This window comes from Pleurodeles waltl, chromosome 3_1 (genome assembly GCF_031143425.1).
Source record: "Pleurodeles waltl isolate 20211129_DDA chromosome 3_1, aPleWal1.hap1.20221129, whole genome shotgun sequence".
NCBI classification, from domain to species: Eukaryota; Metazoa; Chordata; class Amphibia; order Caudata; family Salamandridae; genus Pleurodeles; species Pleurodeles waltl.
The window spans coordinates 1,387,374,324-1,387,388,856 of NC_090440.1; the positions used below are offsets into that span (position 1 = coordinate 1,387,374,324).

Genomic DNA, 14,533 nt, shown 5'->3' on the forward strand with positions numbered 1-14,533 from the left:
GAACTGACAGTGCTCTCGCAAAGAGTTTACCGTGGTCCACCAAACTGCTTGTGCGTGCCAAACATGCCTCAGTCAAAATGAAGAGCGACATTTGGCGTAAGTGGAGTCAAAGCGCCACTCCAGACAGTGCCAAGCTTTCAAAGAAGATGAAGGCCTTACAGAGAAATTTCTGTATTACTGGCCAGGAACCTGCTGGTGAGGCTGTGAAAAAGGTACTGTGACACAGCGCAACACAGAGCTATAAGTTATATGAAATTATAATGCTAAAGGCAGTGAAAAACAGGTACATTACAAACAATGCAAAGAGTCAAGAAGGGTGAAGAAACTGCCCAAGAAAAAAAGCCACTACTCCACCTTAAAGAATTTGCCAGCACCTCTCAGCCAGAGAGTGGGTGCGATGACCGTGGTGGTAGCATGGAGCCAGTGCGAGACGAAGGTGCCAGTGCAAGTGGGTAGCAGATGTTCTTGGGGCAAGTTACACTCCGGACAGTAGAAAGGTGCATAGGTTATGATGCTGCTGCATTCTTAAAACCACTACCTCCCTTCGATACCCGAAAAGAAAAATATTGGTGACAGGTGGACTCCCTGGCTGGAATTTTTGATGACTTCATTGATGCACTCGAAGAAGCAGATGACAAAAAAAATCATCAAATATCTTAAGAATCTCGCAGGTGAAGGAGTAAATGAAATAATAAAGAAAAAAGAAGTCTCACACAGTCAAATTAAAGAGATGTTAAATATCAAGCTCAATCCAATGCCAAATGTTTACTAAGAAAGATATATTTTCAGTCAAGAAAGACAAAGAGCTGGTGGAAAAAAAAATTGACAAATTTGTTGAAAAACCTGATAAGCTTATCAAACATTATAAGTTCAATGAATTTAATGATGAAGAAGCTCTATGTCTCAGAGTTATAGATGGCTGTTTGTTAGATTCAATCAGACAAATGCTGAGAGAAACACTTAGGAGAATAAAGAAAGTGGCGTATCAGTCCGATGCGCCGCTTTTCTTGCATCACTCCTGCCCTACCTAACGACGCCGGGAAGCCGCCTTATTTACAATACGATGCACCACGGGGGTCATTAGGACAACAGCATCAAAACTGTTGACGTTATTGTGGCACTTTGCTGCACTAGCATAAAAAATGTTGACACTACTGCAGCAAAGCAAGGGAGGCCCATTGATTAAAATGGGTGCATCATTTTAACGCCTGTTCTGAGCAGGTGTTAAAAATGACAGACACACAAGGCTGAAGGATACAAAGTGATGTCTCCAAAGAAAAAGAGACTGTGCTTCAGATGTGGACTTTCATTTCCACATGAAGGTAAATGCCCTGCATTGGACAAGCTGCAAGGGTTGTGGGAAAGAGAACCATTCTGTAATGGTGTGCAAGGTGAAGAAAAAACCTACGTTTGTCACGCAAAGAAAACAAAACGGACGCCTGAATGTTCCACAAGCAATGTTATACTCATGCCCACAAGGCCAAAGGGCAACATCAGCTGAGGTAAATTAACACTAAATGAAGTCAGTCGTCATCTAAATTTTCGTCCAAGCGTTCTTCAGTTTCATTGTCAAGTGACAATAAAGAAATGGATGTGCAATGTTGATGTATCCCTCAGAAAAATGTGTGCATGTCAGACTGGCTGCATGCAAGGAAGAAAACGAGTCAAAGGAAAGTCAACAAGTAAAATAACAAAAGTAATTTAAACATTGTACAAAATGGCACTTAAAATAAACAGCTGCACCATACATTCTATTATTGACAGTGGTGTGCCAATAAATACTATGTCAGAGGAGAAATACAATGATCTGTCTCCATTGCCCAGTCTCACACTATCGAAGACTAAAGTGTATACAGGGCTGCATTTACGCCATGAAAGAGTCAAGTTTCATTTGTAGCAACCATGAGACACAAAAAGACAAAGGTATAACCACCCATTCACGTACTTGAAGAAAATACTGCCCGTTTACTCAGTTTCAATACTGCTGCTGATATGGGAATGATATCTGTGAACTACAACTTGAATGCTCATCATGAAATATTAAGTCAGTTCCCTTTGTTGTTTTATGTATTAGAAAAGCTTAAGACCATGAAAGTGAAACTTGGATTGGGAAAGCTTATGACCATGAATGTGAAACTGCATATCAATGAGGACGTCCATCCTGGCGCTCAAAGACATAGATGAATTGCATTTAATTTACAAGAAGATTCTGAGAAGGAGCTTGAGACATTACTAAAGCAGGGTAACATTGACCGATTTACTTGTCCAACTCCATGGTTTTTGCCCATAAAGGTAGTACCCAAAAAGGACAGTGAAGGAGCTGTGTGCATCTGTATTGATATGCGTCAAGCAAACAAGGCAATTGAAAGAATATGACATCACAGTCTGCACACTGCTGACATGATCACACAATTAAATGGTGCCAAATTCTTCTCTCGTCTTGACCTGACCAAAGGGTATCATCAATTAGAACTTGAAGAAGATTGCAGGTACATTACTACCTTTTCTACTCACTTTGGTTTGTTCAGATATAAAAGATTACTTTTTGATGTGCAGTTGCAGAACCTTTTGAAGATGTAATTTGCGAATAATACAGCCTGTCACAAATGCTTTCAGTTACACTGACGACATATTAGTCTTTAGGGCCACACAAAAAGAACATTATAAAGATCTAACACAAGTTTTTTGACTACTAGCTGAAGCAGGTCTAACCTTGAATGCAGATAAGCATGGGTTTCACAAAACAAAGCTCAAATTCTTTGGCCATATCTTTTTCTGATGGGGATATGACTCAGAATCCAGTTAAAGTACACGCCTTGTCAGCAAGCAATCCCACCACAAGATGTTACAATCCTACAGTCCTTGCTTGGCATGGCCAGTTATTGTTCCAGATACATACATGACTTTGCCACAGTAAGTGCTCACTTAAGAGACTTAACAAAAAGAAATGTTTCATTTTACTAGTCACCCGAATGTGAACAAAGTTGTAGGAAAATCAAGCATGCAATTGAGAACGCCACTGAAATGTCCTACTTTGATCTGAACTTGCATACAGAGTTTGTTGTTGACGTCAGCCCAGTTGGGTTGGGAGCAATCCTTGTCCAACACAATGGACACCCAAATGCTCAAAGTTATATTGTGGCATATGCAAACAGAAATTTGTCACAAATTGAATGTTCCTCTAAATAATTACAAAACAAGCAGTTACAAACAATTGCGAAGCTGCACTCCAGGAGAAAAATTAACTCTTGTCTTTATTTGCAATCAAAAAAGCCACCAACCATCACCACTGACGCACTTCGACCTACCGGTCTTGTTCACAGTGTCCCAGTCTTTTTTCAGTGTCTCTTATTTATAGTCTTATTCACTACTACCCATTCTGATGCATTAAGGGAAATGTAGTTTATTGAAAACAATCCTTGTTAAAAACAAAGGATTCCAGATACTAGTTCTGTAAACATACACTACTCTAAGTGCAAAAACCAAACACTATTTACATATGCAACCAAAAGAATCCAAACTAGGATATTTACATTATACCTTGACTAACTACTTGTTATAATACCGTTTCAGGGGATTCATTCAAAATGCCATCACTACTGTTCATCATATGATCTCTACTTACGGCCTCAATCTTATTATAAGTCTACATAATATTGCATTAGTGTATACCGGTCAGGGTATATAGTTGTTACACCCATTCATATTATATGATGAACTACTGATATACCTATATTATGTCCCTTCATGTCCGTACTGTGGCATTTTAAATTACAGATGATAATGAAGTTCCTCATCCCCATTAAGACCCCTCGGACTCTTGGTTTCTAGCTGTATAATGACGTGTGATTCCAGACGCCTCCGTTTCAACTCCCTATTGCCTCCTCTTTCATTACTGTCCACACTCACAATTCTAAAGAATTTCATGTCTGTCCAACTGGCCCCATTGTGAGTCATCAAATGTTTAGCCATGGCATAGGTCTGATCCTTGTTCTGGACAGCTGTAATGTGTTCCAAGATCTGTTTTTTGAGAGGGCAGATCGTGCTGCCCACATAACATAATCCACAGATACATTGGATTATATACACCACATAATTGGAATTGCAAGTCTATTATCTAGATAAAAAAGTCACACCCTGATTGGTGTACACAAGGGTTTGAACACTCCCCCTCTAGGGATTAAGGAAGTGTGAGGAACAAGCTGTAATAACGGAGGAAAGGGAGAAACATGAGGATGCTGGTTCGCATATCGGGTAAGTACACAGGCACATGATAGAGTTTAGAGTATGGGGTGCGGATTTTTAATCTAGATTATAGAATGGTAATTTCTTGTATATATTATGCCTATTTATTAATTAACAGTGTACTTCAGTACAGTTTAGGAGATCGAATCGGCCGCCATTTTGGAACGTTCATAATATTATGCACAAACGTTTGGAAATAGCGGGTATTAAAATCGAAAGGCATTATCGTTGGGAAGTTTGTAGAATATGGGTGTTTTTAATAATATATCAGGGCATTTTTGAAACATTTATTGTTAAACAGGTAGATTCGGAGTCCACTTTTTATAAAAAAATTAAGCTCATATATGGAGGGATCAGATGAGGTGGGATGTGGACTCAGACCCTAAGTGTGAAGTTTTTATAAAATGATTAGTTTGGCTGTTTAAAACAAAAAATTATTTTAGCCATATTTCTATATGGTTACCGCCTCACATAACAAAAAAAATAATGGATTGGGAAGGTGGTCCATGGCGGTATGAATGAGGTATTTTGAAGCATAGAAGTGTGTGGGTTAGAGTTCTTATTAGCCTATAGGTAGAAATAGGAGAGCCGGAACCAGTATTAAATAAGATGTAAATTTACGTCCTCTTATATAGATTTTAGACAGATATCTAATTGGATGATACTGGACTCTATATATGATTTAACAAGAGTCTGGAAAAGAAGCGGACTCCTTGGTAAGTCCTATAGACAATATGGGTATTCACTTTTAAGGTGTTTTACTATCTCTGGTTAAAGTTTCTCTCATTTGATATACTTAGAAAAGAATAATTGGCCACGAATGTGATGTGTAACCTGTATTGCCACTTTTTTTTTATATTCCTATACACTCTATTTATGGGTGAGATAAATGGGGTGATGCATGTAGCATATAAGTAAGATTGGACAGCGTGATATAATGTCTCTAATATTATGAAATCATTGGGAATTATTAAGAGACGGGACCCCAACAATTTATTGCCTGACTGCATTTTTTGTCCATACAGAAATTATTTACGTTTTACTCTTTTGATTGTTGTGGAGTAAAAAGCAAGACTTGGATACGGACTTGTGATTTGGTGTGAGCAGTAATCTGTTTGATTTATGTTTGATGCAGGTGAGTGTGGAGATGCATTAGTGGAAGAGCAGTAGATCTGTTTGTGTGTTTTTTTAAATTCAATTTAGATGATTGGTTACTTGAAGTGCTTACTCCTATGAGATTCTCATTATAAAGGAATCAGGATTTGTACCCTGTTATAGCTTTTTATGTAAAAAATGGGGACTTTTTAATTGGAATGCATTTGGATTGGAGGGGTGGAAGGAGGTAAGGGGTTATGTGGCATGTGGGAGATTTATGTACCTTTTGTTGTCTATCCCCTTAAACACCTGAACAGTACAAGTTGGGAGTATATTTATTTGTCCTGAAGAAGGTGGTGGAAGAATTTCTGTATGACCACCGAAACGCGTCAATGCTAATTGGACTGCCTGACCCATTGGAACGGGCCTAAAATTCAAATAGGTTCTGTGTATAAGAATTGATTGGCCCGTATATACCAAGACTGGGACAGCTTGAAGACAATAGATGAGGGCGGATGTCTTGTTTTCCCCCGTGTGAAGGTGTTTTTCATATGTTTGGTTTCTATTCAAGATTTTTTATGTTCTCACTTGTTATGGGGAGTTTGATTTTGTAATTTTACAGCATTTTGTAATTTTATGGGATTATTTAATTAAATGTAACTATTTCACTGATTCCTTTATTTGAGATTAATCTTTGGAGTGAGTGATTGGATGATATAGTATGTGGTATATTTGTGAATAGTTGTTGAAGTGAAAGGGTGTGTTGATTGGTTGTTATTTCCCTTGGGGACTTTGTTTCTTCTTTTTTCTTCTTTTTCTTGAAAGAAATGGAGCCCTAGGGACCAGCACCTACCTGGGGATACAATAAAAGAACAAAGTGGGTCCCATCACGGCCCCCTGAACCCACCATCTCCCCGGGGCTAGATTACGTAGGAGGGGGCCTGTGTGGCCCTGTCACGGAGCCAATAATGGCTCCGGGGACCGCCACCCCTCATTGCCGGCTCCTGCTACGTCCCTGGATAGCCATCCCTGGGACATAGCTGTTTGCTTTTGCTTGGTGGGAGATGGCAGCTCCCAATAAGCAAAAGCAAACAAAGTCCGCTTTCCAAAATATGCATGCAGAGAAACAGATGAAAACATTGCTCATGCACACAGGGAGCTGCTATTTACAGCAACACCCTTTTGTGGGAGCAGTGTTGGCTCCCACAGGAGGTCGAGTCGGCTAGGACCCTGGGGGCCTTGAGGCTTCCCCTCCGGCAGTCCTGTCACTCTCTCATCCATCCCACAATGGGATGGAAGAGAGAAAGAGATTGTCTTTACAATGGTCTCTCCATGTAATGACTTCACAGAGTCAGACTAGCAAGATATTTGGTACGAATGTTATAGATACGTTTGGATGCAGAGGAAAACATAGTCACTTCTGGCCTAATGGTTGCTATTACTCAGTAGGATGAAGGTTCAAGTCCTAGTATCGCCTGGCAGTGTGTTTGTTTATTTACTAATGTTTTGACTGCTAAACCTTCCTAGTGATGGAAAATGTATGTTTCTTTCCTTTCTCATGCGTGGACTTACTGTCATAGGTATGTCTGGAAGCATCACAGTAAGGAGTCACTATGGCCTAAAGGTTAAGGTTAAAGACCCTCACACTGAAAGCTGAGGGTTCTACTCCAGGTGTGCCTGTGGTCATTTTCCTTTAAACTTCAAAAGTTTAGGGCTCAAAACTGAAAGGTGATATCACTCTTTTTAACTGACAAATACATTTTTCTTTTCAATTTGTCCAGAAATGTCTCATTCTATGTATATTATTCATCAGAGCCTAAAACCTCTCTATCTCTCTCCCTCTCATTATTTTTCTCTTTCAATCTCTTTCTTCCACTCACAGCTGCACTCAGACCCTCACACACTCACTCACAGACCCACAGAAACCCTCAAGCACCCACTCACAGACCCACTAAGACACTGGTGCACCCCCTCTCACCACCATTAAGGCACTCTCACAACCCCTTTCACACCCAGATACATACTGTCACACCTATTCTAACACCCAGAGAGCCAGGCCATGGCCAACTCCCGCTGCGCAAGGCCAAAGGCCATGCACTGTGTGGGGTTGGGTGGTTAGGGTGGTTGGCTGCAGCGTCTGGCAGCAGGCCAAGCCCTGCAACTAACTACCATACCGCACAGCCTTTGGCTGTGCACGGCAGTGGTTGGATTAACATATAGAAATTAACATTACTTCACATTAAAAAAGACAAATTGGAAATTAACTGAAAAAAACAAATGTTACAGGGACGTTATAGTTAGGAAATAGAGTTAAAAACGCATAGAAATTCACTTAAAAAACAAAAGGTTTCAGGGACGTTATAGTTAGGCTCACATTTTAAACGTAAGAAACCATAGAAATTCACCTGTTATAGTCAGAGTTATCTCAAGTAACTATAACTTGCGCCCTCGCCATGCACTGCTAATTACCCCACAAATTACGTCACTCATGACATCTTTGATAACATCATTGATAATATCAATGTAATATCTGCAGTAAAACATTTGACAAAAAACTGTGCTTGGCGGGGGCGCAAGTTGTTTAAGAGATATATATATATATATATATGCGTATCTTCACCCAAAATGACCTCACATATTGCATCACTCATTACATGGTCAGTGAGATCACTGATGACATCACTAATGACCTCATGCACAGAAACACTCACACATTCACCAATATCACCATACAGACTCTCGTACATCCACACACACACAACTACTCACATACTCATTCACAGACCCACACAACTACTGACACTCACTCAATCACTCACACAGCCACTGACACAACCACTCATTCACCCATACAGCACTAACTCAGGTATGCACGCACTCACACAGCCACTGGCACACCTGGTCACTCACCCACACAACTAGTCACACACCCACTCACTCACTCACTCATACAGGCCCTCTTACACACACTCACCCATGCAGTCACTCACACACCCACTCACCGATACAGCTACACATAAATCCACTCACTGATACAGCTACTCACACACCCACTCACTTTCCCATACAGTCACTGGCACAGCCAGTCACTTATGCATAAAGCCCACTCACCCATACAGTCACTGAGTTATCCACTCACTCACCGATACAGTCACTAACACAACCAGTCCCTCAAACATGAAAGCACTTTCACAACCACACTCTTACCCTTACAGCCACTCACATACCCACTTACTCAATCAATGCAGCCACTCACACAGCCACTTGTTCACCCATACAGCTATTTACACATTCACTCACTCTCCAATAAAGCAACTGAATTAACCACTCACTCACCCACAGACCCACTTACACATCCATACAACCACTTACACTCACTGGATGATATCATCAGCGATGTCATTTGAGATGTCATCATTGATGCCACTGACCATGTCATGAGTGATGTAATATGTGAGGTCATAAGCAGTGCATTACAGGAGCGAAAGTTATAGTTAGCTTAAATTAATTAATATATATAAGTGAAAAAATTATATATATTTTTTTCCCACTAAAAACACCAAAGGTTACAGGGACGTTATAATTATGAAATAGAATTTAAAAAACATGGAAATTCACTTGAAAAACCAACGGTTAAAGGGACGTTATAGTTTGGCTCACATTTTAAATGTACAAAACCATTGAAATTCACTTGTTATAGTTAAAGTTATCTCAAGTAACTATAACTTGTGCCCTAAGGTACAAAATGCTGTGAAATAATTGTAATTGTGGAAATACTACCACAGACACATGCATTCCACACAGAGGAGAATTTCTTGAACGCCTTTGGCAGTTGCTGTTTGTGCTTTGCTGTCTTTCGTCACTTGCTGAATTTCATGGGATGTTTAGTAGCATACTGCGAAACTGTCAAGATGAGCTTACCCTCCTTCAAAGATTCTGACACGGGCAGGCTGGGCACGTTTCGGCACTGTGGGCTCTTCTTCTGGTTTTATCCTCTTGTCGTCATCCTTTTCTGCTTTTGCTGCCTCCTTATGTCCTTCACTGGGATGCCGGGATGGCAGATGAACCTGCCCCCATTACCACCAAAAAGAAGAGACAACCACAGATTTAATTTATAGCAGAGCAGTAATCTACAGCAAAGGAACAAAAATAGAGTGAGGTATTGGATGAAAAATGAAAATGAGAACTAAGGCCCAAGGATTATATTACGTTTTATACATGGATATATCTATAGATAAATCTCTCTCTCTATATATATCTATCTATATATATATATATACAGGGAGTGCAGAATTATTAGGCAAATGAGTATTTTGACCACATCATCCTCTTTATGCATGTTGTCTTACTCCAAGCTGTATAGGCTCGAAAGCCTACTACCAATTAAGCATATTAGGTGATGTGCATCTCTGTAATGAGAAGGGGTGTGGTCTAATGACATCACCACCCTATATCAGGTGTGCATAATTATTAGGCAACTTCCTTTCCTTTGGCAAAATGGGTCAAAAGAAGGACTTGACAGGCTCAGAAAAGTCAAAAATAGTGAGATATCTTGCAGAGGGATGCAGCACTCTTAAAATTGCAAAGCTTCTGAAGCGTGATCATCGAACAATCAAGCGTTTCATTCAAAATAGTCAACAGGGTCGCAAGAAGCGTGTGGAAAAACCAAGGCGCAAAATAACTGCCCATGAACTGAGAAAAGTCAAGCGTGCAGCTGCCACGATGCCACTTGCCACCAGTTTGGCCATATTTCAGAGTTGCAACATCACTGGAGTGCCCAAAAGCACAAGGTGTGCAATACTCAGAGACATGGCCAAGGTAAGAAAGGCTGAAAGACGACCACCACTGAACAAGATACACAAGCTGAAACGTCAAGACTGGGCCAAGAAATATCTCAAGACTGATTTTTCTAAGGTTTTATGGACTGATGGAATGAGAGTGAGTCTTGATGGGCCAGATGGATGGGCCCGTGGCTGGATTGGTAAAGGGCAGAGAGCTCCAGTCCGACTCAGACGCCAGCAAGGTGGAGGTGGAGTACTGGTTTGGGCTGGTATCATCAAAGATGAGCTTGTGGGGCCTTTTCGGGTTGAGGATGGAGTCAAGCTCAACTCCCAGTCCTACTGCCAGTTCCTGGAAGACACCTTCTTCAAGCAGTGGTACAGGAAGAAGTCTGCATCCTTCAAGAAAAACATGGTTTTCATGCAGGACAATGCTCCATCACACGCGTCCAAGTACTCCACAGCGTGGCTGGCAAGAAAGGGTATAAAAGAAGGAAATCTAATGACATGGCCTCCTTGTTCACCTGATCTGAACCCCATTGAGAACCTGTGGTCCATCATCAAATGTGAGATTTACAAGGAGGGAAAACAGTACACCTCTCTGAACAGTGTCTGGGAGGCTGTGGTTGCTGCTGCACGCAATGTTGATGGTGAACAGATCAAAACACTGACATAATCCATGGATGGCAGGCTTTTGAGTGTCCTTGCAAAGAAAGGTGGCTATATTGGTCACTGATTTGTTTTTGTTTTGTTTTTGAATGTCAGAAATGTATATTTGTGAATGTTGAGATGTTATATTGGTTTCACTGGTAATAATAAATAATTGAAATGGGTATATATTTTCTTTTGTTAAGTTGCCTAATAATTATGCACAGTAATAGTCACCTGCACACACAGATATCCCCCTAACATAGCTAAAACTAAAAACAAACTAAAAACTACTTCCAAAAATATTCAGCTTTGATATTAATGAGTTTTTTGGGTTCATTGAGAACATGGTTGTTGTTCAAAAATAAAATTAATCCTCAAAAATACAACTTGCCTAATAATTCTGCACTCCCTGTATATATATATAGATATTTAGTGATCTATATGTATATACATCACTTTTGTCAGTGCACATGTGGTTTCCCTGGGGGCTGCAATTGGCCCCCAGGAAAACCAGATCCACATATAAAAATATAAAAGTGATCTATATATATATATATATATATATATATATATATATATATATATACACATACATATATATACTTACATACATACATATGTATATACATATACATATATACATATACATATACATACATATACATATATATACATATACATATATATATATATATATACATATACATATATATGTATTCGCCACCAGTTGTCTTGCAGTTGCAGCTTGCGTCTTCAAAGCAGTGCACATTCTTCAACTGACGCATTTCAACTGTAGCTTTTAGGCAGCAATAAAGAAGTCAAGTAAGTCTTGTGATTATGTTTCTGCTACAAAAGGATCAGACTTTTGTCTAGCGGCAGTTTTAGTGCCATAAAGAAGCGCAGAAGGTTTATATGACTACTGCAAAGAGCAAATCGGTATTTTATGTAAATAGCTGAGTACATCAGTAAAGTCAGCCACTACCTGCGCTATAATACAAATGAAATGTATGTGCGGGGTGGTTATGGAGAGATGAAGAGCACGTTTGCTGGAAGGTAATGAGGGAATCCGAGGAGGAGGGCATGGGAGTGGGAGCACCAATAATGATTGTTGGACTGGGCGCAGGAGGTGCTAAAGACTGCGATGAATGGTATGTGACAAGGTGTTTGAGTGTCTTGAAAGAACGTGCTGATTGAGGGAAGAAGCGCAGGCAAGGTGGCCTATACTGTTGCACGTATCACACACACACACACACCAGCAATTTTGTGACTGTCTATGTAGGCTAGTGTTTTAGAGCAACAGTTTAGCCAATAGCAGAGATGGCATCTTGATGGATGACTGCTGCCGTCACTCAGGTTATAGAGGACAGCTCTGACATAGGATCAGAGACTGAGACAGCATCTGAGGGATAGGACAATGGTGCAGACTCTGTGAGTGTTTTGTCAGTTGGAGGAGTCCCATTGGATAACTCCTTCCAGTAAATTGTGAGTGAGGTGATGAGGGCAGTCCTGTTGTCCGATCGCAAGCACAGTCTGTGCAACAGGGCAATAGTGGGTTAGCCCAACCCAGAGAGCAGGTGAATGCGGGGGCAAGCACATAGAGGGTGCTCTCTTGGGAGTTCCCCAATTTAGTTCAGCCCCAAATTCCACTGCCCAAATTGTATTCTGGAGACATCAAAATTATCTATCACAAAACAAACTGGTTTTGTAAGGCAGGCACCTGTGTTTTTGGTCCTGGGTTTGGCGGCTATATAGGGAAACATACTAAACACAAACAATTCTGGAAACTAGACATCCGGGGGAGTCCACAGAGGTGTGACTTGTGTGGATTCCCCAAAGTTTTCTTACCCAGAATACCCTGCAAAGATGAAATGTTGAATAAAAACTCTATTTTTCTTGCATTTCTGTCACACAAACTACAGGAATATGCTGTGATCCACAAAATTCCTACCACCCAGTGACTCCTCACCTGTCCTGATAAAAACACTACCCCACTTGAGTGCCTATACCTAGTGCCTGCGTAAGGAATGGATCACCCCAGGGTCAACAGTTGCCTCATGTAAGTACCAACATTGACCGTTGTGTGATCTATTCCTGTCGCAGGCACTAGGCCTAGCCACACAAGTGAGGTACCATTTTTATCGGGAGACTTGGAGGAATGATGGGTGGAAGGACATTTGTGGCTCCTCTCAGATTCCAGAACTTTCTATCACTGAAATGTGAGGAAAAAGTGTTTTTTTTCCAAATATTGAGGTTAGCAAAGTATTCTGGGTAACATAACCTGATCAGAGCCTCACAAGTCACCCCATCTTGGATTCCCTTAGGTGTCTAGTTTTCAAAACTGTGCAGATTTGCTAGGTTTCCCTGGGTGCCAGCTGAGCTAGAGGCCAAAATCCACAGCTAGGCACTTTGCAAAAAACAGCTATGTTTTCTTTGTGAAAATGTGATATGTCCACGTTGTGTTTGGGGCATTTCCTGTTGCGGGCACTAGGCCTACCCCCACAAGTGAGGTACCATTTTTATCGGGAGACTTAGGGGAATGCTGGGTGGAAGGAAATTTGTGGCTCCTCCCAGATTCCAGGACTTTCTGTCACCGAAATGTGAGGAAAAAGTGTTTTTTGGCCACATTTTGAGGTTTGCAAAGGATTCTGGGTAACAGAATCTGATCAGAGCCCCACAAGGCAGCCCATCCTAGATTCCCCTAGGCGTCTAGTTTTCAAAAATTTACAGGTCTGGTAGGTTTTTCTAGGTGCCGGCAGTGCTAGAGGCCAAAATCCACAGCTAGGCACTTTGCAAAAAACACATCAGATTTCAATGTAAAAATGTAATGTGTCCATATTGCCTATCCTGTCGTGAGCATTAGGCCTACCCACGCAAGTGAGGTACCATTTTTATCGGGAGACTTGGGGGAACACAGATTAGCACAACAAATGTTATTGCCCCTTATCTTTCTCTACATTTTTTCTTTCCAAATGTAAGACAGTGTGTAAAAAAGACATCTATTTGAGAAATGGCCTGCAATTCACATGCTAGTATGGGCACCCTGGAATTCAGAGATGGGCAAACAACCACTGCTGCTCAATACCTTATCTTATGCCCATTTTAGAAATACAAAGGTTTTCTTGATACCTATTTTTCACTCTTTATATTTCAGCAAATGAATTGCTGTATACCCGGTATAGAATGAAAACCCATTGCAAGGTGCAGCTCATTTATTGGCTCTGGGTACCTAGGGATCTTGATGAATTTACAAGCCCTATATATCCCTGCAACCAGAAGAGTTCAGCACACATAACGGTATATTGCTTAAAAAAATCTGACATTGCAGGAAAACGTTAAAGAGTAAAATGCTGAGAAAAATGGCTGTTTTTTTTCAGCTCAATTTCAATATTGTTATTTTCTGTTAGAAACCCTTGTAGGATCTACACAAATGACCTCTTGCTGAATCCAGCATTTGTCTACTTTTCAGAAACACTTAGCTTTCTGGGATCCAGTGTTGGTTTCACACCCATTCCTGTCACTAACTGGAAAAAGGATGAAAGCACCAAAAATATTAAAAATTAAGTATGTCCCAGTAAAATGCCAAAACTGTGTTGAAAAATGTGGTTTTCTGATTCAACTCTGCCTGTTCCTGAAAGATGGGAAGATGGTGATTTTAGCACTGCAAAACCCTTTGTTGATGACATTTTCAGGGTAAAAACCACACACCTTCTTCAGCAGCCCTTTTTTCCAATTAAAAAAAATATATATATATATATTTTTGGTGT

The 14,533-nt window shown here is 40.5% G+C and overlaps 1 protein-coding gene across 4 annotated transcripts in view; it reads right to left on the minus strand.

The window, feature by feature from the left end:
* The window catches only part of HIVEP3 (HIVEP zinc finger 3), a 1,670,978-nt gene that overhangs the window by 69,659 nt on the left and 1,586,786 nt on the right, over nucleotides 1–14,533 (minus strand). For all 4 annotated transcript variants that reach the window (XM_069224892.1, XM_069224893.1, XM_069224894.1 and 1 more), the window contains one exon: nucleotides 9,262–9,407. In XM_069224892.1, coding sequence (XP_069080993.1) covers nucleotides 9,262–9,407 — 146 coding nt within the window. The remainder of the gene's footprint in view (nucleotides 1–9,261; nucleotides 9,408–14,533) is intronic.